This window comes from Fistularia commersonii, chromosome 3, assembly GCF_037954325.1.
Source record: "Fistularia commersonii isolate RoL2024-O1a breed Wild chromosome 3, RoL_Fcom_v1.0, whole genome shotgun sequence".
Taxonomy (NCBI): domain Eukaryota; kingdom Metazoa; phylum Chordata; class Actinopteri; order Syngnathiformes; family Fistulariidae; genus Fistularia; species Fistularia commersonii.
The window spans coordinates 10,439,733-10,465,365 of record NC_141286.1 but is presented as its reverse complement, the minus strand read 5'-3'; the positions used below and the strand labels follow the sequence as shown (position 1 = coordinate 10,465,365).

The 25,633-nt window shown below is 50.6% G+C and overlaps 1 protein-coding gene across 1 annotated transcript; it reads left to right on the top strand.

Moving 5' to 3' along the window:
• Positions 1 to 746: 746 nt before the first annotated feature.
• Positions 747 to 23,933, top strand: gucy1a2 (guanylate cyclase 1, soluble, alpha 2). The gene is given in 10 exon segments (XM_086143630.1): positions 747 to 919; positions 921 to 1,076; positions 4,765 to 4,826; positions 5,069 to 5,193; positions 6,603 to 7,486; positions 13,223 to 13,435; positions 13,624 to 13,896; positions 16,921 to 17,064; positions 19,899 to 20,053; positions 21,643 to 23,933. Coding segments are annotated over 10 exon segments (2,388 nt in total). The 5' UTR covers positions 747 to 763; the 3' UTR covers positions 21,863 to 23,933.
• The last annotated feature ends 1,700 nt before the right edge of the window (positions 23,934 to 25,633 follow it).

The window sequence follows — 25,633 nt, the reverse complement described above, 5'->3', positions numbered from 1 at the left end:
TTTTTTTTTGCGGGGGGGGATTTCGTTCCTTCGCGGACAAGGTGGAGGTCCTCTGCGCCCCCCCCCCCGCCGCCGCCGCACGCATCCCGGGAGGCGCCGCATTCTTTGGATTCCGAACACCGGATTATTCACGTCTACCGGGATTAACCAGCCGGACTAACCCCCTCCGACCCCCCAGGAGGATGGACGACCACCGGTGAACCGGAGGACCACGTCTCCACAGCAGCTTTGCGTGGAGGGTGGAGGACGAGGGGGGACCTCCACTCGCCCGCATCCCTAAAGAGAGAGAGAGAGTGTGTGCGTGTGTGTGTGTGTGTGTGCGCGCGTGGGGGATGTATAGTTTCCTGGGAGTTTACGGAGGGGGATGAAAATGGGGGAGTTCATTTAAACCCCCCACCACACACACACACACACACACACACACACACACACACACACTTTGCGTGCCGTTAGTACCCCCCCCTCAGACACATGCACTTAGACACACCTGGACGCCTGCACGCGTGTGCACGACAGCACGCGCGCGCCTCGCACGCAGCGCGGGATACATAATTACGCAGAACCCCCCCCCCCCTCCCTCCCCCACCGCCCACCAGCTCATCTGATGAATCCCCGGCGTGGAGATGCGCGTGGAACCAGACTGAGCATAGCATCTTCATCACCTCCATCCTCATCATCTATACCATCTTCATCCTCAGCCCAGCTGTCATCGGCGCCCCCCCCCTTCCCCACCCCCCTCATCCCCCCCACCTCCACCTCCACCATGTCCGCGTCATCTCGTAAGATCTCGTCTGAGTCGTTCAGCAGCTCGGTGGGTTCGGACTGCGGGCTGGAAAGCCCCGGGGGTGTTGACGGCAGCGGCGGCGGCGGCGGCGCCCCCCCCCGCCGGGGCTGCCCCTTTGCCGCCTTGCTCCCCCCCCTCCTCCTCCCCTCCTGCCCCGGCACGGACCTGCGCCGCGCTGTGGAACGGCCGCGGCCCCGCGGACGAGCCGCCGCCACACCGGAGGGCCACCCGGCGGCGGCGGGTGAACCTGGACTCCCTGGGGGAGAGCCTGAGGAGGCTCACCTCGCCCACGGTAGGCGACACCCCCCCCCCCCCCCCCCACACACACACACCCTGTCTTCGTGTGCGTGAGTCCACTTCCGGTTCTATCTGCAAAACTTCGCGGTGTTTGCGTCTACCGCCGCTATTGCTGTCCTCGTCACCTTTGATGGCGTCATCGGTACATCACGGCGGGATGACAACGTCTCTACCCTTTTACAACACGTGTAGGAGAGAGCAGAATGATAGTGTGTGTGTGTGTGTGTGTGTGCAAATGCGTGCACGCGCTTGTCGGACATGTGTACGTGCAAGTGGAATTCTTGTCCAGGTGAATCTGAGGATCGCTTAGAAGGTTCTCCCGCTCTCAGGCCCTCAGGGAGGTCAGAGGTCATGACCCCCCCCCCCCCCCCCCCCCCCCCCGTGTGCCCTCCCCCTTGCTCCCCAAACACAAATTGAAGCTTCAGAGGAAAAAAAACAAAAGATTTAAAGACGGTAAATCAATGTAAACTGAGCGCTGGGGTGAGAAGGGGTGCTCCATTCGCCCCCCCATACCGCTCCCCCAGGTGGAGTTAAGACGCGACTCCCATTTTAAGTCTTTCTGGTCGAACCCCCCTGCCAGACGTGCGTTTATCCAAGTCTCAAAATTCCACAACGCCCCCCCACCCCCACCCCCAGGTTGGCTGCACTTGTCTCCATGACAACTGAGCAAACTCCCATCTGCTGAGGAGCATCTAGAGGTGTGTGTGTGTGCGTGTGTCTGTGTGTGTTTGTGTGCCATGTTTTTTCAGAAACGTGGGGTTCTCCAGCGTCTTTCTTCCTCGGGTTGCTGCTCTGCTCACAAAAAAGAAATCATTAGTTAACTGATGAGTGATCGGGAAGGTATTGATTAGTGATTGGGATCAGTTGGCGGGTTTCCAGGTTTATTTATGTTTGGAAAGTGATAAACGTGCAAAGCTGGTCTTCAGCGTGTCCAAGTGGTTGCTTTTGCTCTAGAGATCCAGCAGACCAGGGCATTAAGTTGGGGGGCTGTGGGCTCTCAACCCCCCAGACCCCCCCCCCCCCCCCACACACACACACACACACACACTCACACTCTGGGTGTGGGGCGGTTATCCAGGATTTAGTACATTTCTAACAGTTCATCTTTTAGATTTCAAAGGTGATCGTAATTGAAAACCCATGCGGTTTGGAAGCACAGTCGGTGACAGATGTTGACAATGGGAAACAAAACAACAACAACAACAAGCCCGAAATGCTTGTTCTCACCCAGATAATAATGGATGTGCACTTCAATAATGCTTATTAATCAGCTATTACACGATTAAGTCATGTAATAAACACTCAATTGCACTGTCACTCTCTTACTCACGCTGTCTCTGTTGTTCTCCCACACACACACACACACACACACACACTCAGTGGACACAACGGACTCAACACACATATAAACACACACACACAAATACACTGTGTGTGGCGCCAGTGTGGCTTGTTACCGCAGTGGACCGTGACTGATGGAACAGAGCACGCTCACCATGGCTGTTGTCTTCACGCTGACCCAGATGAACACACACACACATACACACACACACACACAACACTCATTTTCTCTCCCTCTCCTTTTCATCAGCCTAGTGACCCGCAATATGGATCAAAAGGCTACTAAGTGCGAGCTGTGCAAAAGCTGAAAAGTGAGAAAAGTGTGTGTTTGTATTCTTGAAAATCCATATTGTGTGCCTGTGTTTATGTGTGTGTGTGTGTTTCTCACACCGTCGAGTATCATCTTTTTGAATCGAAAAGGTGTGTCTCCGGAGACGCAAACACAGATTTAATCCACAAATTTTTATTTAATAGCGTACACAGACTTGTACTCGCTCTACTGCAGTAGTACTGTCATGGTTCCTGGGGACCCGGGGGCGGGGAAAGAGGGTTCAAACCTGGAATCCGCTCTCTCTGTCGTTATTACATCCTGCGTTTATCTCACTCTGATTGGTTAGGAGGTTTGTTGTTATCCACATCCCAGTCTGTGGGATCGGCTGAATTGCAACCCCCCCACCCACCTATGCTAGCTAGCCGTACCCACTGGTGTTGCGGCCGCCCAATGGGGCTTTTTGAGTATGACATCACATGCACCTCCTCACCTCTTAGCATTAGCGTAGTGCTACGTAGCGTGCAACCAGTGAGCCACGGAAAGTGGAACGTCATCGCCTTCAGTTAGAACAAGCGGTTTGTCCAAGAACTTTAAGATTATTTAAATACATACCTGTTCGTGTGTGTGTGCGTGTGTGTGTGTGTGTGTGTGTGTGTGCGCGCGCGCATTTGTTTGTGTCTGTTCTTTTAACAAACGTCAGGTCCTGTACACCGCAAAGGTGAAGCAATGGCCGAATGGAGTAACCTGTGTGACCCGCTGGTTGCCATGGCGATGCAGTGAAAGAAGCTGAGCTTTTTTTTCTCTATCGTCTAAAATGATTAGAAGCTAGCCATCCAGTGTGTGAGTTTCTCCGGGGTTGTAGCGATGCCTGTGTGATTGACAGCTCACTGCTTAAACCCCGCCCCCTTGTGATTGGCTCCGCCCCTTCTGTCACCTTCAACGTCATTGTATTAATGATGTCATAATTGAGTCGTGATAACATGTTTATCACTTTTCCGTGGCTGCACATGCTAATGGCGAATAGAAAGTGATGGGGGCGCACTCCCGTGCACGTTGATATTCCCACGCATGGAGAAGAATCTCTGGGGATTTGTCCCCCAAACTCCCCTCCAAAGCAAAGAGACAGAGCAAACACACACGCACACGCACACACACGGCGGCCCTGGGAAAAGAAAAACTAGAGGGAGAAAGAAAGAGTTCGTTCTCTTGACGTGCACGGGATGCTCGCGCCCGTCAGGGTCGGAGCAATGGACGCGCACGGTCCTCCGTGTGCGTGCGTCTCATGTGCGGCCACCGCGCAAAGTGCACAGTAAACACGCCACGGAGTACAACAATGCGGTTTGACGACGACGACGACGTGCGTGCACGCACGCAACGTGTTTGCTCTCGCGTCTGATGTGCGCCCGCGTGTGGAGTCACGCTCACATGCACGCACGCACACACGCTATTGTCAATGAGTAGACAAACGGAGGGGGAGAGTGACGCGGGTAAACAACGCGTCCTGTTTTTGCCCACGCAGAAACATTCAAGTGCGTGCTCGCTGCGTGCACGTGTGTATTTCTGTGCGTGTGTGAGGGGGGGATCATAGTCCGTGGAAAAGCGGGCTAATGTGCTTGTTTTCAACCCTTGGGTTCAGCCGACCGTACACGGCGGGCCGCGACAGGGTGCAAACGCGCATGCGCCCTGTGACAGGATCCGGTGGTCCGAAGTGCTGAAAAGTAGTTTATGTCCGGAACCTTAGAACTATAAACATGGTTAACCCGTTCAATTAACCGTCATTAGTTAACATGCCATTTAGCTAGTGAGGAATTTTGAAATAAAAGTGGAGCAGGAAAACTACAATTTAAAGAAAACTACAATCAAGAAAAAAAAAAATACAGGAACCAGATTTTATTTTTCCAAACCTGTCTCGTCGGTCGTTTCCAGCCAAAGTTGATCGGACTGATCGATCGGCCTTTGGTGAAACCCTCGGCCAATGGCAGCAGGCTTTGACCTTGACTGTGGCATAATTGATGGATGAATGAATGAATGAATGAATGCAGACACTCAGCTGTCCCTAAACTTCTTGCAGACCCAAATGGTGCAGGAGGCTCTGCAGCGGACTCTGCACTTCTACAGGCAGCAGGAGGTCAGGTAAGGTAGCTGCCACTGCTCACACACACACACACACACACACACACAAACACACACACACACGCCTCCCGTCTCTGGTCTGTCTCTCCGTCCATCACTGTCAGAACAATTGTCAGAGTCCAGGCGGAGGGTTTTCAGCTTCGAAGCTGACAATCCTGAAGCTGGGAGTTCTGAAGTGTGTGTGTGTGTGTGTGTGCTAGAATCCTGATGTTCTCCTGGTTCTGTCGGCTTCTTCCCATCAGGGGTCCGGACGGGGGAGGCGAGGAAAGGCGGCCGGACCAGGGGGAGGAGCGCTGCCCCTTCCTGGAGAGCTCCGGGTCTGAGGAGGATGTTGTCCAGATCCTGCAGTACATGGCAGCCATGTCAGGTACGGAGGAGGACGCGTGTGTGTGAAAATCTACATTTAGCTATCAGGCTAACCTGCCACTCTGCCTCGTTGCAAAGCCCTACCTATCGCCGGCACCTAATTGTCCTCCTAGTCAGCTGTAGTAATACTACAAAGTACTCACAGGAATGCTGCGGGCTCCAGCTGGGCCGGAGGATTCGGTCCAGCAGGGGCTCGTCTGGTGTTTCCAAGGCGCCATTCAAGCTCTTGCCCCAGGAACTAGTACTTTCAAAATATTCCATTTCCAGCTAAGCAGCCCTGAAGTTTAGCATTCGCGGATGCCGCGGTGGGGGTGTGCACGGCGCCTGTTGGGGTCGGCGGGGGGTACACGGGAGTATTTTCTAATCGGAATTTAGGACCAGTTGTAGAGAGTGTGTACTTTCTGTGTATTTTTTGAAGTACTACTTCGGTACAATAAACTGAAAGCTAATTAAAACGTTAGCAGTTAGCGGGGTGATTTGTTGGGCATTAACAAGGTTCTCGGATTGGCCTGAACGGCAGCAGAGGAACTCTTAAGAGTCCAGCTGCCGATAAAAGGACGCTCTGCGGCAGCAGCTCGGACCTCAGCCACAGCGGGCGCCGCCGCGTACATAAGTGTCGGACACACAAGATGAATACAGGACGGAGACGAAGAAGCTCAGGTTCTCCGATTCCTGCACACAGTGGGTTCACTGGAGACACACTTAGAACATCTTTGGGCTGGTTTTGACAAAGTATAAAGAATGTAAGGCGGGATTGGGTTCCTCTTCCTGTTTCCGTTCCACTTCCTATTCACTGTTTCTCTTCATGTTCATTTAGTATTCCACTTCCTGTTTACTTTTTCAGTTCCTCTCCCTGTTTGCTATCCCTGTCCCACTTCCTATTTTCTGTTTGCTGCTCCTCTTGTTTGTTCATCTCTCTGATCCCGTTCAGTGGCTCTCTCCCTGTTCACTTTCCACTTCCTGCTCTTTGATTTTGTTTATTCTAACTGTTTTCTTCCATTTCCTGTTTATCTGTTTACCCCCTTTATTGATTACAGTTCTGGAGCATTTATTTTGTTCCCTCTTCCTGTTCCTCTTCTTCTTACTTCTTTGTTCCCTGTTACTGTGCACTTTTTGATATTTCTGTTTCTGTTCATTATTCTTCCAGTTCCCCTTCGTGTTCCTCTTCCTCTTTGCTTCCTCTTCCTCTTCCAGTTCCCATTCCTCTTCCTCTTCTGTTTTCCTCTTCCTGTTCCTCCTCCTCTTTTCTTCCTCTTCCTCTTCCTGTTTAATATTCCTCTTCTTCTACCCATTTGCAACCCTTCTGGTATTCCTGTTCAAATGCATCATTGTTGTTGGTCACTATGTGGTTCCTCAGAAGAAAACGGTTCTTCGCTAGTTCCTTGACATTCTCCGTCTCCCCTCCTTCAGGAGTTCCCTTCTATGAGCTGCGTGAGCACTTTGGCGAGGAATTCTTTGGGCTCTGCTTTGAGGAGAATGAGCGCGTGCTGCGAGCGGTGGGCGGCAACCTGCAGGACTTCTTTAACGGCTTTGACGCCATCTTGGAACACATCCGCACCTCCACAGGGCGGCGAGCCTCCTCAGAGAGCCCGTCCTTCCAGTGCAAGGACCCCCGCGAGGAGGACGCCGGCAGGAGGAGAGCCGAGAAGTTAGGAGGACCAGGAGATGGCGGCGGCGGCGGGAGGGCGCTGCTCCTCCATTGCTTTAACCCCGCCCCCGTGGTTGGGCTGGTGATGCCCGGACTCATCCGAGCCGTCGCCAGGCGGATCTTCCACTCCGAGGTGGAGGTGGAAGAAGTCCCGCCCCTAACTCCCTTGTTGCCTAATGAGGATGCGGCGAGCAGCGACGGCGGCTCGGCGACGGCGTCACCCACCGCCTCGCCCTGCTCCTCCTCGCCGTCCCCACCCACCACCTTCCCGACCTCAGCACCAGCGGTCTGCCTCTCCTTCCACATCCAGGAGACGCAGCGGTGTTTGGCGGCGGCGGCGTGCTCAGAGAGGCCCCCCCGCTCACTCTCTGCCAACCCTGGCGACCTGCGCATCGGCCTGGCCACCTTCTGCCGCGCCTTCCCCTTCCACCTAGTCCTGGGCCCGCGCATGGAGCTGCTGCAGCTTGGAGAAGGTCTGCGGCGGCAGGCCCGCCTGGAGCCCCACCGGAGCCTCTGGTTCCACGACTGCTTTGAGATCACCTCGCCGCGGATGGAGGCGTCCTTCAGGGGGATCCTGCTCCGCCTCGCCTCGCCCTTCACCATCAGGACCCGGCCTGATGCCGCACAGCCTGGAACCAAGGAGAAGGTACACCGCCGCCGTTTATCTCCCAGCTCCAGGGGAAGTCCCAGCAGAAAGAGTTGTGGCAGGTAGATGTTTCCTGGACATCGCTTGTCACCGGTGTCCTCCTTGTGATGGTGGTGGGGGACCTGGAGGTCTGGATCAATGAGGGGGGTCACGTGTTCCAGTGATGCTCCTCATCTATTGATGGAACCAGAGCCGACAGGTCGGACACTGATCGGCCCGACAGCAGGGTCATCCTGTGTGTGTGTGTGCATGCATGGCGCACATTACGACCTCCAGCTTGCAGAGCATTCGGAAGGCTCTAGTGCCCTACTGTTACCACATTCTGGTCCCGGTTGACTTGAAAACAGAAGCTGTCTCAGATGTTCATGGTGGAGCTCTGTGAGTCAGAGTGGGTTCTCTCCATTTTCTCCTGCCTGGCTTCTATCCATGTTCTCCAGGTTCATCTTCTCTCTCCCGCAGTCCAAACTAGTTGGTAGGTTCACAGGAGTGAACGGTTGGACATCTCGACACGTGGCCCTTTGATTTGATTGACAGTTGACATGTCCATGTGAAGCCCCGCCCTCACCCCAGAGAGGGCCACGACTGACCGAACAGAACACCCTGGGTGTTCTTATTCAGGTGGATGTGTGTGCAACAGCTGCCTTGTCGTCATGGCAACAACCAAAAAACAACCACCCGGTCTGTTCTCTCAGTGCCTCCGGGTTGAAGTTCTTTGGTGCACGATGTGCTCGAGGACCCCCCCCCCCCCATAAATTGTGAGCCGGGAACCTGAAAGAGAAGGAAAACAGTGCATCTCCTAGACAACGGGGGTGGGGGCTGACATTTTCACCACAAAGGGCAGCGAGAGGAGGCAACAGGCCAACGTAAACAGTACATCCCCCTGGTGCTGCGCTGTGTGGGTTTACGTGTGTGCTCACGTGCACTCTGGAGTGTTTTTTTGTGTGTGTGTAGTGGGTTTTTGGTGTCTTCATCCTGAGGGGGCGTTGGACGGGTGTCAACAGTCCTGTGGGAAAGGTCAATTACCATCCCTGTCGTGGTCGTGTGCGAGGTGTGATCGGCCCACGGGCAGAGTGGGGTTGGTTGGGTGGGGGGTGGGAGGTGTGTGTGTGTGTGTGTGGGGGGGGGCAGCGGCGGGGTGAGTTGTTCCTGCTGTGTGCTGTCAGAAGATCCTAAGACCTGTCGCTGTGTCGCCGTGAAGCTACTGTCCGGCACCCTGAACACAATGTGAGGGAATGATGCTAAATCTGTTATTACCATACCGTATTAGCAAAATGCTAATATACCTGGTGTATTAACATATTAGCATTGTGCTTTTATTTCCTCCCAAACAAAAGACGTAAACAAATCAGTTTCATCACTTGAGTAGACATTGAAATACTTGAAAACTAGAGAGTGTAAAAGTATTTCCCCATGGAAGTACTGTACTGTCGTTGGAGGAAGATGGAGAACCTGGAGAAAACCCTGGCAGGAGAACATTGGCGGGAACATGAAGTTCACCAGCAGATGCTTAATGGAATAACAACATTACAACATTCCACTGAAATGCAGATAAATCTCATCATTCTCAAACGCCATAACGGAGACACACACACACACATGTATGTTTCTTCATGATAGCTCCCTATTGTTAGTGTGTAGCATCAGCTTGTCCTAATATTGCTGGTCCCTGTTTATCAACACATGTGTGTGTGTGTGTGTTTGTGTGTGTGTGTGTGTGTGTGTGTGTGTGTGTGTGTGTGTGTGTGTGTGTGTGTGTTGTGTGTGTGTGAGTGACAGAGACAGAGAGGCAGTTAACTCCTCGCTGCTCGCTGCTTGTTCATGCAAATGACGGTCTGTTGACATGCTAGCGTCTGCTCACAAAAGACTATCCATTAGCTCCACCTTCTCCACCTCCTTCCTCTCTTCATCTGCTTTCCCCTCTACGCCCTCCTCCTCCTCTCTGCGGCGTCAAGGGCATCCACCACGTGAATCTCCACCGTTTAGCATACGGTCATTTGTGCAAAGATAACAACCCCAGCCCCACCTGACAGCGGTGTGGCACCTCCACCACCTCAGGGCCGTGATGGTCAGAGGTAGCTCCCCGTCTGGAGGAACGTGTCTCTGAAGGCGAAGGGGCCCTCCCGTGTCAAACAGGAAGTGGATATTGTTCAAACAGGAAGTGGCTGTTGGGTTGGGGTGCCAAACCGGAGGAAAAGATGTTCCTTTCTGGAGGTCTAGGACTACTGGATAGATGTTTCATACCGGCGGTTACGTAAACGGAATGTCTCGTATAGGATTTGCACGCAACACAACATGAGGCATCCGCTTTTTTTCTTCTTTTTCCTCACGTTCTCCTTTGTTCTGCCCCCTTTTCCAAAAACCTGGCTCCTCACCTTCCATCCCCCTTCGTACGTTCACCTCCTCTTCCTCGCTGCGGTGACGATGGAGAGGGAGGGGAGAGTTAAAGCAAGCTGCCCAAGTAGGCCAACACAAGTGCCTCCAGAGATGTGTGTGTGTGTGTCCACGAGTGAGTGTGTGTGTGTGTGGGTGTGTGTGTGTGTGCACCAATTTGTGACGCAGAGCGAAGAAGGAGAATGGAAGTGACAGAGAAACAAAGCCAGAGAGGGCGAGCGAAGGAGGCGCCTGTGTAATTAGACCTTTTGTGACGGGGAAACAAAACACAAACGGAAGCACAAGTGTAATCACTAGGTAGTAACATGGGAGCAATGCGATGGCGGGAGAGGGGGCGGGGCTTATGATATCATGCCTTAACCTGCGACGATGTCAGGTGTTCAAGTGTCGCTTGAAAGTGACCCTAGTGAGCAGTGTTGCTGACAGCACCTGAACACACCACGCAAGCAGTTGTGCTAGCAAACTTGTGCATTTAAGGAAACGGTGTGTTTGAAGGCAACAATGGTGGTAGCAGTGGCATGCTGGTCAGTGCTGCTCAGAGGACACCACTCAACCCTGATGGATAATTACTGTCGGTAGGCATTGCAGAAAACCAGCAACTTTATGCTAACGTTTAGCTGTTGACAAAAAGTTTGTTGCCTGGAAACAATACTGGCTGCACAGCCTGGGAAGAGAGCCGTTGCTGGTCAGACTCTTAGCTCGGGTTGGAAATGCTTGGCTAACATTTACTAACATTAGGTCGTGTGATTGAATCATGGTTGCGAAGGATATGGATGTCACCGTGGCAACTGTATCCCTCTGCCTCTCCTTGGATGTCGGCTTGGGCACGAGGGTCTCCTCCACGCCGGTCACTCCTTTTTCAAACATCACTTCCCACATACTCCCCCACAGCGTGCTTCATGTTGCCATAGTAACATCCACCAGAGGGCAGTGTAGAATTAGTCGTCCCATTTCAGATGGTAACAGAGATGGCGGTGGCGGGGGAGGACGATTCCAACCCTGGTTATACCAACGCCACGCTCGTCTTTTTCTTTGCAGGTCGCGCTCGAGCCAAACCGCCCCCCGTAGACTTCCAGTGGTACCGCTTAGCGAGCGCGCAGAAAGTTACCACAGAGGACGGACAGAAGGCTCCGCCCATTGTTTTCAAAGGCCGGGCCCTTAAAGAGATAGACCTCTCTCTGAGTCAAACCGAGATGCCGCAGAATTATTCATACTTTCCTTCCTGTGAATAATGCATATGTTTCAAAGTAAAAGTGTGGGGCTAATAACCCCCGGGTGGCGGTCACTGCGCCACCAACAAATCTAGCTCCCCGTCCCTGCAGGTGGACGTAAACCAGACGCCGCTGCCTGCACGAGTGTGTTTGGAGAAGGCTGGTACTGCTCATGAGTACTTCATAAGTTCCACCCAACCATGTGCCGTAAACTTCCAGGTTGGAATGCAACTGGCTAAGGGGTCCTCCTGTATCTGGCCAAGCTGATGGTCCATGGTCTCCATGGAGATGGCTGTTAGTATGTCAGGCATGTAGAGCCCTCCCTCTTCATCAGACACAACCTCAGGAAACAGCCACTCATCTTTCTCAACTTACTCCCACCGCTGTGCGTAAATGTGTGTGTGTGTGTGTATGTGTGTGTTTGTCAGTGTGCATGCATATGCGTTCACTTTGGAGGACTGCGCGTGCACTTTGGAGTACTACAACTTGCCGAGTGTAGCACTTCACGTACAGCCAACAAACGCTCATCCAGCACACCGCCTTAAATATATATTCATTTTCACGCTTAACGCATGAAGTGGCTATTGAACGGTGTGTGTGTGTGTGTGTGTGTCGTGATTGGACCCCATAGGTTTCAGGGCTTCCTGTTCATGCGGTTATTTTCATGTTTATGTTGTATTTATGTTGACGTTTCATCGGGAAAAAGGTCAGCGTGCATGGCTCCCCGTGGATGTATGCGCTTGTGTAAAGAGGAATGCGCGCAGTGTGTGTGTGCGTGCGTGCGTGCGTGTGCGTGCATATATGTGTGTGCACCATGTATTATGCAGATCTAGGAGAGCCTTGTGCTATAAATAAAACAGGGCTGCAGTGTGCTCGCTGGCGGAATAATCTATCTGACACTATGGAGGAAGTGAGAGGGTGATAGAGGAGAGGTGGAGGTGAAAGATGGGTACAGAAGGCAGGAGAGGAAAAGGAAAGAGGGGTAGGACAGGTGTGGAGAGGAGGGAGGACTTTGTGGAGCAAGGAGCTGCTCCTCAGGGGCCTCCTGCAGGGCCAGCCAGCACCTTGTAAAGTACAAGAGTCCCAATATCTAACATCTGCTTGGTTAACAGGCCCCTGTCCAGACGAGGAGTAGCAGCGGCAGGGGTGGGGGTGGGAGTGGGAGTGGGGCAGAACCTCTGCGTTCTCCTGCCGTGTTGGCGCCACGGGTAGCTAGCGTCATGGATGAGAACAAAATGAAATTAAAGGGCAAAGGACACCTCTGCGGGGCCTGATGCCAAATTCCAATATGGCATGAAGTGCAACTCCCCTTGTATGTTTGTGGCCCGAGGATGTTCCAGTGATGTGTGCGCACACGTGTGTGTGTGTGTGTGTGTGTGTGTGTGTGTGTGTGTGTGTGCGCACATGTTTGTGCGTATGTGTGCGAGACTGCCCTTGCCGTGACGACAGTATGTGTCTGATCTGGGAAGGACACGTGGCTAGTGCAGGATTTTTAGGGATGGGAGTCGGTATGCTTTGTGCGACTTAGCCCAGTGAGTCATCTCCATCTGCTGTTGCCATAGTTGCATGTGTTTACGTTTTTGTTGAGGATGTGTTGGTACTGTGTTTTCATTCCACCTGAAACTACTGTGGAGTCGTCTGTGCTTTGGGGAACTCCTGTACATTCCAGAAAGGATACTTCTGGGTACAGGCGGATTGAATAAAGACAAAGTCTGAAGCAGCCGAAAGAAGTCAGAAGTTGATAAAGGTCACTCCTCCCCTTGTTCCTATTCATCAGTCAAGGTAGTCCATCTGGAGACATCTGCTAGCATAAAGCTACTCAAGTCAGTATTCTACTTTCCTTCACCATAAGTTGGACTTTGGACGTTCTAGGGGAAAACACATTTAGTGAAGGAGACAAATTACCTACTACAAGTGATCTTTCATAGGTGTACAACTGCCAAAGAGTCAAATTTGGGACCTCGACCATATGTAACCTGCTAGTTCTGTTCATCCTGGTAATCCAGATACATCCTGTGGAAGTAGCTGAACATCATGTGACATCAGGTTTCCAACCTGAGTGCAGCTCAGTGTTGCATTGGCGTCAATACGAATCGCTTACTTCACGCACCCGTTTTCATCGTCCGTTCCCCAGGTGATGGAGCTGAAGGGTCAGATGATCCACGTGCCCGAGTCCTGCTCCCTGATGTTCCTCGGCTCACCACGCGTGGACAAGCTGGAGGAGCTGATGGGCCGGGGCCTCCACCTGTCAGACATCCCCATCCATGACGCCAAGCGGGATGTCATCCTGGTGGGAGAGCAAGCCAAGGCGCAGGACGGCCTCAAGAAGAGAATGGACAAGCTTAAGGTAAGATGTACCTGTGTAAGATGGGGCACAGGCCTCTTGTTACCGGCCCTGTCTTTACCCAATCCAATGTGCCCTTCTGACTCCATCTCCTCCTAGCAGGTCAGAAATAGTAATAACAGCAAACAGATCCAACAGAGTAACACGTACATGTCTTTATCACACCTCTTCGTCCTCCCTTCTCCTCCCAGGCCACCCTGGAGCGGACTCACCAGGCACTGGAGGAGGAGAAGAGGAGGACCGTAGACCTCCTCTACTCCATATTCCCAGGCGACGTGGCCCAGAAGCTGTGGCAGGGCCAGCCGGTGCCGGCACGCAAGTTCGACGATGTCACCATGTTGTTCTCGGACATCGTGGGATTCACTGCCGTGTGCGCGCAGTGCACGCCCATGCAGGTCATCTCCATGCTGAACGAACTCTACACCCGCTTTGACTATCAGTGCGGCATTCTGGACGTATACAAAGTAAGTATGCTGTAGGTTACATACGCATCCATTTTTCTCCGCCATGGTTCTTGTGCCGAGAGTCTCCATGATCTTCTACTGAGGTTCTGCTATGTGGAGTCTCCATGCATGGTTTCCCTCCAGGTTCAAGTACAGTCAGCAGGTTCATTGAAGACTCTTAAATTGTCAGAAGGTGTGAAAGAATGAGAGGGTGAATGGTTGGAAGCGTGATTGACGGCTGTCCCATTTGGGTTAAACCCCAATTTCCGCCACAGGGACAGCTGGGATTGCCTCAGCCGCCCTGCAGCCCCCCACGCAGGTCAGATGGTGTATAGACTGAATGAATGAATGAATGAATGAAATGGAGGACATTTATTTTGGTGAGCTACAACAATTGTACTACAAAAAAGAAGCACGCTTTACATCCGTGCAGACCGGTGTCGCCATGGTAACAGACGGCGAGTCCTGCTAGTCGGACTCACCCTTTCACCACATCTGTTGTGACGGCGTGGGTCCCCCGCCTCCTGCCGTCTCCCCCCGGCTCACTGGACGCTCCCTAGGCCCCTGGCGCTGCAAGGTGAGGAGGAGGCGGCGGGAGGCAGCAACGGGAGGAGACTCAGGCGCCCACCTGCGTGTCGCTGTCGCCATGGTTACTGGCGGAGTGACTCGGCCAGTGGAACGCCTAAATGAGAGCAGTTTGTCTCCCCGGCCTCCTTCTTTGCACTGCGTTTTTCTTCTTCTTCGTCCTCTAAGAACCTCGACTGCCATGACAACAGCAGCCCCCTCCTCCTTCTCCTCTTTCTCCTCCTCCACCTCCTCCTAATTTTATTGATTGATGTCCCTTTTCATATATAAAGTGTATATATATTCACATACATATGTATGTGTGTGTGTTTTCACCATATGTATGTATTTGTATGTGTGTGTATTAATATATATTGATACACACATGTATGTATATGTACCACAATATATATGTATTTGTATATGTGTATATATGTGCGTATATGTACGTGTGTTTCAAATATGTGAATGTACATATATGTAAATATACATACATAAGTGTGTGTATACATGTATGTATATGTATATGTATGTGTGTGTCACTATGTATATGTAAATATACACATATATATGTATTTGTGTATGTACATGTGTTTCTTTGTGTGTATGTACAGTTAGGCACAGAAATATTTGGACAGTGACACAAATTTTGTTATTTTAGCTGTTTACGAAATATATTCAGGATACAATTATATAAACAATATGGGCTTAAAGTGCAGACTCAGCTGTAATTTGAGGGTTCACAATCAGACTGGAGCAGGGGTTTAGGAATTTCAGCTCTATAATACATAGCCGCCTCTTTTTCAAGGGACCAAAAGTAATTGGACTATTGACTCAGAAGGCTGCAAAAAAAAAAACAAGGCTGCATGGGCTCTTTTCCCGGTAACCTGTCATCAATTAAGCAGTTAAAAGCCTGAAGTTGATTCCAGGTGTGGTGTTTGCATTTGGAAGCTGCTGCTGTGAACACACAACATGCGCTCAAAGGAGCTCTCAATGGAGGTGAAACAGACCATCCTGAGTCTGAAAAGTAGAGGAAATACATCAGAGAGAAAGCAGAAATGTTAGAAGTGTCCAAATCAACTGTTTGGTACATTCTGAGAAAGAAGGAGTGTGCTGGTGAGCTTGGGAACTCAAAAAGGCCTGGACGTCCACGGAAGACAACAGTGGTGGATGATCACAGAATCCTTTCCATGGTGAAGAAAACCCCCTTCAAAACATCCACTCAAGTGAAGAGCACTCTCCAGGAAGTAGGTGTATCAGTGTCTAAGTCTACCATAAAGAGAACACCTCATGAGAGTAAATACATCGGATTCACCACAAGTGCAAACCAATAATCACCCTAAAAATAGAAAGGCCAGAATTGATTTTGCCCCCCCCAAAAAAAAAACTTGAAGAACCAGCCCAGTTCTGCAACAGCATTCTTTGGACAGATGAGACTAAGATCCACCTGTACCAGAATGATGGGAAGAAGAAAGTCTGGAGAAGAATTGGAACAGCTCATGATCTAAAGCATACCACATTTTCTGTAAAACATGGTGGGAGCAGTGTGATGGCATGGACATGCATGGTTTCCAATGGCACTGGGTCACTTGTGTTTATTGATGATGTGACAAAAGACAGAAGCAGCCGGATGAATTCTGAGGTGTATTGGGATATACTTTCTGCTCAGATTCAGCCAAATGCAGCAAAGTTGATTGGACGTTGCTTCACAGTACAGACTGACAATGATCCAAAACATACTGCAAAAGAAACCAAGGAGTTTTTTAAAGCTTTGAGATCACCTGATCTCAACCCAATCGAGCATACATTTCACCTGCTCAAGACAAACTAAAGGCAGAAAGACCCGCAATCACTCAACAACTGATGTCAGCAACAGTAAAGGCCTGGCAAAGCATCACAAAGGAGGAAATCCAGGGTTTGGCAACATCATTGTGTTCCAGACTACAGGTGGTCATTGCTTGCAAAGGATTCTCGACAAAATATTGCAAAGTAACAATTTACTTAGGGTTATTTTTATTTGTCCAATCTCTTTTGAGCCCCTGAAATCAGGAGCGTTTGTATGAAAATAGCTACAATTCCTACATGTTTAATCATATATTTTTCAACCCCTTGAATTAAATTTTAAAGTCTATACTTCAATTCTTAAGTAGTTGTTTCATTTCAAATCCACTGTGGTGGGATGCAGAGGCCAAATCATGAAGAATGTGTCACTGTCGAAACAGTTCTGTGCCTAACTGTGTGTGTGTGCATGTGTGTGTGTGTTTATTTATATATACACATACATATTGTTTATATAGGAGTCCTGTTCTCCTGCTTGGGTTCTTTCTGTGTGGTTGGACTCCATGTTCTCCTGGTTCCTATGAAGGTTCTCTCTCCCCTCCAAGGTTCTCTCTGGTCTTCAGCGCTTGAAAAGGTGGATGTCTGATGTTCCTCCTCTTACTTTTTTATTCCCTCCTTCCCCCTCTCTCTCCTCTCCTGCAGATCGAGACCATAGGAGATGCCTACTGTGTGGCGGGGGGGCTCCACAAGAAGGTGGAGAGCCACGCCCGGCCCATCGCCCACATGGCTCTGAAGATGATGGAGCTCTCAGAGGAAGTGCTGACGCCCGATGGGAAACCCATCAAGGTGAGGTTCTCTCTGTGCGGCGTCTCCATATTCTCCTGCCTGGGTCTTCTCCAGGTAGTCTGCCCTCCTCCCACAGTCTATGTGAACGAGAGGATGAGTGGTTGGGTGTCTTGGTGTCAGATGCAAGAGGTTTGGACGAGTGGATGAGTAACATATGATAACCTAGATACAAACAGCTGGTGCGGAAAATGTGGGAAAATGACCCCAAACCTCGAGTCGGCCAGTTTGAATTCCTTTGCGTTTGGGAGTCAAAACAGGAGAGGGGATGTTAATACTGGAGAAACAACAAACAACCAGGGACACAGCTGCTAACTGCTAACAGCACATTTCTGACACCCCAAGGTCGCCATCCATGTCAGAAATGTATTGAGGACTTAAAGCCGGGGCCCATAACCTCCTTGCATACTCCCCCGGCAGGATGTCCCTTTCCCTTTCCGCCGCAACAGGTCTTCATGTTCGTTAGCAAACGTTGCTAGCAGTGGTGGCCGGTGCGGGAAAAACCGGGCCTTCACGTCGTGACTGAAGCAGCTAAACAAACAACGTCCAACAAACCAGATCCCCCGAGGGGGGAGTTCAAGCGAAACAAAACAACTTTGGATTTTTTTTCGAGGGGGGTCTTCAAGCATACATCTGGTGCTCCTAAATTGGAAACCTGGAAGATGCCTTCTCCACTGGTTCTGTTGGAAGTAGAAGCCTTCAGACTTGTCTGCCTCAGGAGGCAGACTGCGAAAGACCTTCATGGGATGAGTTTTGGTTCCCTCGCTGAAGGCTAGCTGGCTAGCTCTTAGCACAACAATAAACTTAAGAGTAATTTAGGGAATTAATTCAGTATCTCTGCTGATGAGTCTTAAGGCTCCTCCAGTGGAGGCAGCGAGAACAAGAGGAAAGGTGGTTCTAGAGGTGGACAGTGCCGGGATCTACTTCTTCTCGCCACTCCATTGGCCTTAGCCAATTTGTTTGGACGGTGTCGCCATCTTTTGCAATGGATCTTTTCCTCTGAGCATGACATTCAGGCTAATACTTTACAAGAGCCATTAGCTTTTCTCTGTCCGCTTCACTCGATGTCTCATGTAGATGTTTATCCTTTCATCCGCACAAATCTCCGTCACTGTACAACTTCTGCGCCAACGGAGCGAGAACTACACTCCCACCCCATGTTTCTGACCAATCACACGACACCACAGGAGGAGTACTGTCTGCTCGGGTGACGTGTGGCGAGAAAGCTGCCAGAACACCCCCTCTGGCTTCCTGCAGAGGACACGGAGGCCCTTCCAAATGCTAACATAAGTATCGTTTCTCCGGTTTGCTTCAGCTACTTCCTTTTCCTAAATTGGATTTTTTCTCGTTTTTTTTTTTTTTTTATAGCCCCATAATTCTGTTAGGCCTAGGCTAACGGCTACGACGACCCAACTTCCTCCCCGCTCCCCGGCCGTTGGTCAATAAACATTTTATCTTATCACATGCTGGGGTTTTGGAGGATGGCGAAGATGGAGACGAATAAGCGTTTGGGGCGATGGTAGTCGGGGCGGATGACAGACGCTAGGCTGACGGACTTGAGGCTGCCGTCGCGTTAACGTCGTCCATTTGTCTCAAAATAGAAAAGCCTTGCCCAGCATTTTTGCGTCCCTCCTCTTCCCTCCACCACTCCCTCCTTCTGGATCGCTCTGTCTGTTGGTTTCCCACCAACATCTTCACCCCTCCCGTTTCATCATGGAGGTGTTTCTTCTTCTTTTTGCACCCCCTGTTAGTCCTCTCTTTGTCTACCCCCCCCCCCCCCACACACACACACACCTCCTCCACCCCCTCCTGTGTTTGCACAGAGGAGAGTTATGGAGATGTTCAGCACTTCAGCCTGATAAATGTTGCTCGGCGAGTGCTCTCAACTCCGGCCAGCGTTGCTGCCGTTACGCAAACTAGCATGAGAGCCGTGTGCGAGAAGAGAAGGCGAGAGAGAGAGAGGAAGGGAGAAAGAGAGAGGGAGTGAGAGAGTTAATCAATTCTGAGGGTTTTTCAGAGGAACGACTGTTTTAAGTTCAGGAGATACGATAGTCCTTTGCTGGCCCACGGCTTCATGGCCCGATGCATGGACGTGGTTCAATGTGTGCACATATGTGTGTGTGTGTTTGCATGTGGTGAGGTGAGCGGCTGATTCAAAGCAACTGTTGATTTACCACCTATAGGTTGGAATGGCTGGAGAAAAGTGTCAGGGGTACTATGTGATAGAAGACTTTCAGCCAGAATAAAAGGAAAGGTGTACAAGACAGTGGTGAGACCAGCGATGATGTTTGGACTAGAAACTGTTACAATGACCAAAAGACAGCAGGCAGAACTAGAGGTTGCAGAGATGAAGATGTTGAGGTTCTCTTTGGGAGTGACCAGGATGGATAGGATCAGGAATGAGTCTATCAGAGGGACGGCACATGTTCGATGTTTTGGAGAGAAGGTCAGAGAAGCCAGACTGAGATGGTTCGGTCATGTACAGATAAGAGATAGTGAATATATTGGTAGACGGATGCTGGAATTGGAGCTGCCAGGCAGGAGGTCTCGAGGAAGACCAAAGAGAAGATTTATGGACGTAGTGAGAGAGGATATGAAGGTAGTTGGAGTGAGAGAGGAAGATACAGAGAATAGGGTTAGATGGAGAAAGTTGACTCGCTGTGGCGACCCCTGACGGGAAAAGCCGAAAGAAGAAGAAGAACAAGAAGAAGAAGAGTGCAGAGAGCAGCGGTTTGGTATATCTGAGTGACTACATGACAGGGTGACTGACAGTTTCCGGGTTAAGCCCCGCTCCTCGCCGCGAATGGCTGTGACTCCTCCTGTGCTCTTGCCCCCAGCTGAGGATCGGGATCCACACGGGCTCGGTGCTGGCGGGGGTGGTCGGCGTGAAGATGCCCAGGTACTGTCTGTTTGGGAACAACGTGACCCTGGCCAGCAGGTTCGAGTCGGGCAGCCAGCCGAGGTGCATCAATATCAGCCCCACCACACACCTGTGAGTCACCTCACCCGCCCTCACTGGGTGTGTGTGTGTGTGTGTGTGTGTGTGTGTCTTCCGAAAACAGACGTGTGCGTGTGTGTGTTTTTGTGTGTTTGTGTGTTTGTGGTGTGTGTGTGTGTATGTTGTCCTCCTAAGCCAGACATCATATATGTGTCTTTGAGTGTGAGTCTGTTGTGTGTATCCTCAGGAGACAGACATCATTTGTGTATGTGTGTGTGTGTGTGCGTGTGTGTGTGTGTGTGTGTGTGTGTGTGTGTGTGTGTGTGTGTGTGTGTGTGTGTATGTGTGTGAGAGTATGTTTGTCTGTCCTCTGAAGACGGAAATTGTGTTTGGATGTGTGTGTTGTCTGTAGGTGTATAGACAGACATCATTTGTGTGTGTGTGTGTGTGTGTGTGTGTCTTCTGAAAACAGACGTGTGTGTGTGTGTGTGTGTGTGTTTGTGTGTTTGTGGTGTGTGTGTGTGTGTGTGTGTGTGTGTGTGTGTGTTTGTCCTCCTAAGGCAGACATCATTAGTGTGTCTTTGAGTGTGAGTCTGTTGTGTGTATCCTCAGGAGACAGACATCATTTGTGTGTGTGTGTGTGTGTGTGCGCGTGTGTGTGTGTGTGTGTGTGTGTGTGTGTGTGTGTGTGTGTGTGTGTGTGTGTGCGAGTATGTTTGTCTGTCTTCTGAAGACGGCGAGTGTGTTTGGGTGTGTGTGTTGTCTGTAGGTGTATAGACAGACATCATTTGTGTGCGTGTGTGTGTCTTCTGAAAACAGACGGGTGCGTCTGTGTGTGTGTTTGGGTGTTTGTGGTGTGTGTGTGTGTGTGTGTTTGTCCTCCTAAGGCAGACATCATTAGTGTGTCTTTGAGTGTGAGTCGGTTGTGTGTATCCTCAGGAGACAGACATCATTTGTGTGTGTGTGTGTGTGTGTGTGTGTGTGTGTGTATGTGTGTGTGTGTGTGCGAGTATGTTTGTCTGTCCTCTGAAGACGGAGAGTGTGTTTGGGTGTGAGTGTGAGTGTGTTTGTGATGTCTGTAGACAGACATCATTTGTGTGCGTGTGTGTGCGTTCTGTGAAGACAGGCATCATAGGTGTGTGTGTCCTCTGAAGATAGACAGTATGTGTCTGCTGTGTGCGTGCGTGCGTGTGTGTGTGTGATTCCTGCATACACACACTCCTAAATACAGGGATACAAATTAATCAAGAGTGCAAATGGGTTCCTGTCATTTTACACCAAATGGCCTACACACACACACACATGTTTACACATGTGCACACACACACACAACTGGTTTGTATGGTCAGTAATAAGGAAGTGATGCTGTCACTCTTTACAAACCCTCATTCTCCTCTTTCTCCCCCTTCATTCTTTTCCTCCTTCCTCCTCCTCTTCCTCCATTCCTCCCCCTTTCTTCTCCTCCTCCTTCCTTTGTCTTCCTCCCCCCTTCTTCCATTCCTTCTCCTCCTCTCCTCCCTTCCATCTCTAACACTCCTACCTTCCTTGTCATCCTCCACTTCCATCCACCTCCTCCTCCATTCCCTTTTCTCCTCTACTCCTCCTTACCACTTCCTTCTCCTCCCTTCCTCACCCCCCCACAGGCTGCTAAAAGACGACCGCTCCTTCTCCTTCATCCCTCGCTCCCGCCTGGAGCTGCCAGATAACTTCCCCAAGGAGATCCCCGGGACGTGCTACTTCTTGGAGGCGGGGACATCCCATAGTCACGCCTCCCTGACCAGCTCTCGCTCCGCCCCCCCGGCCTCCATGAGGAAGGTCTCCTACAGCATCGGGACCATGTTTTTGAGGGAAACCAGCCTGTAGACTCCGCTATCACACACACACACACACACACACACACACACACGCACACACACACACACACATACATGTGGATTGCGGACGAAGCCGCGTGACAGACGGCAACAATGTCGGCGGTTAATGGGAAAACAAAATGGCCTCCACCTGCAGGGTGGGCCTGATCCCAGGAGGACACCAGATGGACCTCCTGGCTGGTTTGGACCTTCACGTGGGACCTTCTGCGCCGCCTATAGTCCAACCCCGGGGTGAAAAGAGGCAGCGCCAGGCAGGCAGGCGGGGTGAAGGTCATTGGAGGACAAACTCTTGGACTTGGCTGAACTTCCAGCCAAGTTTTTTTTCTGTTCCGTTCTCTTTTGGACCCACAGCGATCTGAAACCGAGGAGGACGAGGAGGACAAGCCAGCCGTTCAACTGCAGGTCAAACGTTCAGGACTGAGAAGTGCCTTTAGTTTCCGCTGAAAGGGCGCCATTCAAAGATCTGAGAGGAAGAGACGTTTCCATTTCCCCGAGGTGGAAATATATTTAAAAAAAAAATGAATAGAGCCAGCGAGGCTCGCTCACACCCACGTGTGGACGGGGAAGGTTGGGGAAGGGTTGGGGGGGACGTTTTCCCGAGAGGGTTCAAATGTACCAAGTCGCTTTCTTCTGTTCGGTCTCACCATGTAAACCCAAACTTTGTGTTGATTGCATTATTTTTATTTTTATTTTTATTTTTACGTGACGTGTAAAAGACCCCCCCCCCCCGCGCCCCCCCGCACAAATCGGGATCCCTCAGGCCTTCAGGTGCAGCTCAGTGGATAACATTCGGCGACAGGGGAAAAGCAAAGACTTCGTTTCAATTGCTGGTATAGCAGGTAATGTTATTACACTGTTATTACATTGTTATTACATAGTTATAGGCTAGTGTTGGGGGTCACCACCAAATATGACAACCCAAATAACAAAATAAATGCTCATCGCTTGTGACCGAGTAGCAGAAGGTTAGCCCGAGCACCTGCTTGGAAGCAAAACCCTTTGGAAATGTTGAACAGCTAGCTAAAAACAAACAACTTTATAGGACTGTTTTTTTCCCCAACATAAAAAGGAGAGGGGGAGTTAGGTTTGACCAAACTAGGGTTCCCAGATTTGGACGAAAACAGGAAGTGGTACTTCAGTGGCAGCTGATGTTGCAAGTTGTAGTCCATTTTTAGTTTTAAGTCCATGTTTAGTTTTGAGCATACTTCAACCCTGTGGCCTGTCCTCCAAAATGAGACATAATGGTATTTTCCAAATGTCTTGGTATGTCCCAACATGCCTGGAGGGGACGGTTGAGTTGCTGAGGTGAAAGTACACGTACATGTAAGAGATAGTACTTCCCGATACGAACAAACAATACCACGGTAGTTTCCAAGTACTGAGTAGCAGTATCGACTCCAGTTCTGAATGAGTACCCAAGGGTAGTACCGAGTATTTCTTGACAACACCGAGCTGTGCTGCGAGGCCTGGGTGGGTGGGGCCTCTCGGGAGGGCGCCGATAGCCCCATCTGAGAGAGGTTTGGATGGATGGGCCCCTCCCCATCGGTTGCCGTCGGAAACAACCCGATTATAAAGGTTCTACGATGTCGTGCTGAAGGGCTGTCCGAATGTTCCAGAGCCTCATCCCCATATTTGCCACTGAGAACGAAGAGCGGGCTAGGAGACACCAACATGCACTGTAGGTCATGTGATCATCCCCCCCCCCAACGCCAATCTCACCTCCACATCGATGCCACCACTTTTATTGTTATTTTCTATTAACTGTTGCTGAACAAAAATGGCCACCGGCCAACGGGGGTAGCGTGGTTTTGGTGCTGGCGTGGAAACATGGCCGCTGCTCCTCATCCACATCTAGGGCCTGTTAAGCTTCGGTGGAGAACCTGTGAGAGGAACCGACCCTACGACCTCGGGGCGACCTCAGGCCAATCCCCGGGCGGCGGCCATGTTTGAACCTGGCGCCGGAAGCGGCACCGCCCTCTGTCTGGTTCTAACACTGTAGAACCTTGTAAATAAAAGCAGAACACGAGTCTTTGATAAGGAATAAAGAGCTGTGGGCCGTTTTCTGTGTGGAACGTTCTCTGGTTCCGTCCCTGCGGATCAATCGCCTGACCTTCTGCTGCCGCGTTGCCTCAGCAGCTGAGCGACCCTGTCTGGGTTCTCCATGTTCCTCTCCCTGGACTCTCTGCATGTTCTGCTGCCTGGGTTCTCCAGATCCTTCGCCTTCTTCCCACAGTTCAAACAGTCACTGGTCCATTGCAGACTCTGAAGGTGTGAATGAGAAAGTGAATGGTTGGATGTTTCTGTATGACTGACAGGTAATGGGTCTACGTTAAGCCCCGCCTCTCGCCTAAGCTCAGCCTTGATTGGTTCAAACTCCAGGAAACACAGGGGAAGTGTTACTTATAGTAGTTAGTCAAAGGGAAAACAGTTTCTTGAAAAAAGAACTATTAGGGTGAAGCTGCAGTACAAGTACTGACCAAGTACCAGGTAGTGCTTCCTCTACTGTGAGGCTGATAAATGGCAGAAACCCTATACACTCACCCTATACGTCCATCAACACTTGGCATCTTGTAAGGTAAGCGGCAAACTACTCGTTTTGAGGAGTCAAAGTACACAAAGTACTACACTCCATCCCCCGGATTATACAGTCCTAGAAATGCAGTAATGCTGCTCAGTTTGACCAGGCAGGGGATTAATGCTGATCTGTGTAAATGAAAAAGACCTGCTGCAGCCTGTCAAGTGTGTGTGTGTGTGTGTGTGTGTGTGTGTGTGTGTGTGTGCGTGCATTCCACCTGCCACGACTCCTAGATGGATCTTTTGAAAACATCTAGTGAGAAGTTTTTAGATACAAGGTCACTGAATTTTAATCCTGCTCTTCTCACATTGGATTAAAAAGGGGTCACAAGATTAGCTGAGCTGTAGAGGTAGCAGGCATACAGTGACGGAGACATGTGGAAACAAACGTGTGTGTGTGTGTGTGTGTGTGTGTGTGTGTGTGTGTGTGTGTGTTTGTTTGTATGCACGTGCATTTCTGTGTGCGGAAAAAAATATGTTGGATACATTGTCAACCCCCCCCCCCCCACACACACACACACACACACTTCCTGGAACATCGTCTAAATTGATTAGCACCCTCTCATTAGACCCTCATTTGGACCAATCAGATCGCTCCATAATCCAATCATTCCACATAAATTATGGGATGAATCCATTATTACATTATTATTCCACCTAACTGGGTCTATGTGTGTGCGCAAGGTTGCAAGGTGCAGTCCCCCCAACACACACACACACACACACACACACACACACACACACACACACACACACACACACACACACATATACACACACCATTAAATTTCAAGGGAGATTTCTGACAGTGCTTTGGTGAAGTTCTCCTACTTGGGTTCTCTCCATATTCTCCTGCCTGGATTCTCCAGATTCTTCGTCTTCCTCCCCATGGTCCATCATCACCTGTCAATCATACAGAGAGGTATAACCGTTCACCCTCTCATTCACGCCTTCGGACGATTTACAGTCTTCAATCAACCAATGACTGCTTATGGACTGTTGGAGGATGACGGAGAACCTGGAGAGAACCCAGATAGAAGGACATGGAGCTCCAATGCAGGTAGAACCCAGGTAGGAGACCGTGGAGGCTTCATTGAGATAGAGTCCAGGCAGGAGAACATGGAAGCTCCACATAGGTAGAACCCATGCTTGGGAAAAAATCGATAGAGCCTGGTTTTCTCCTGGT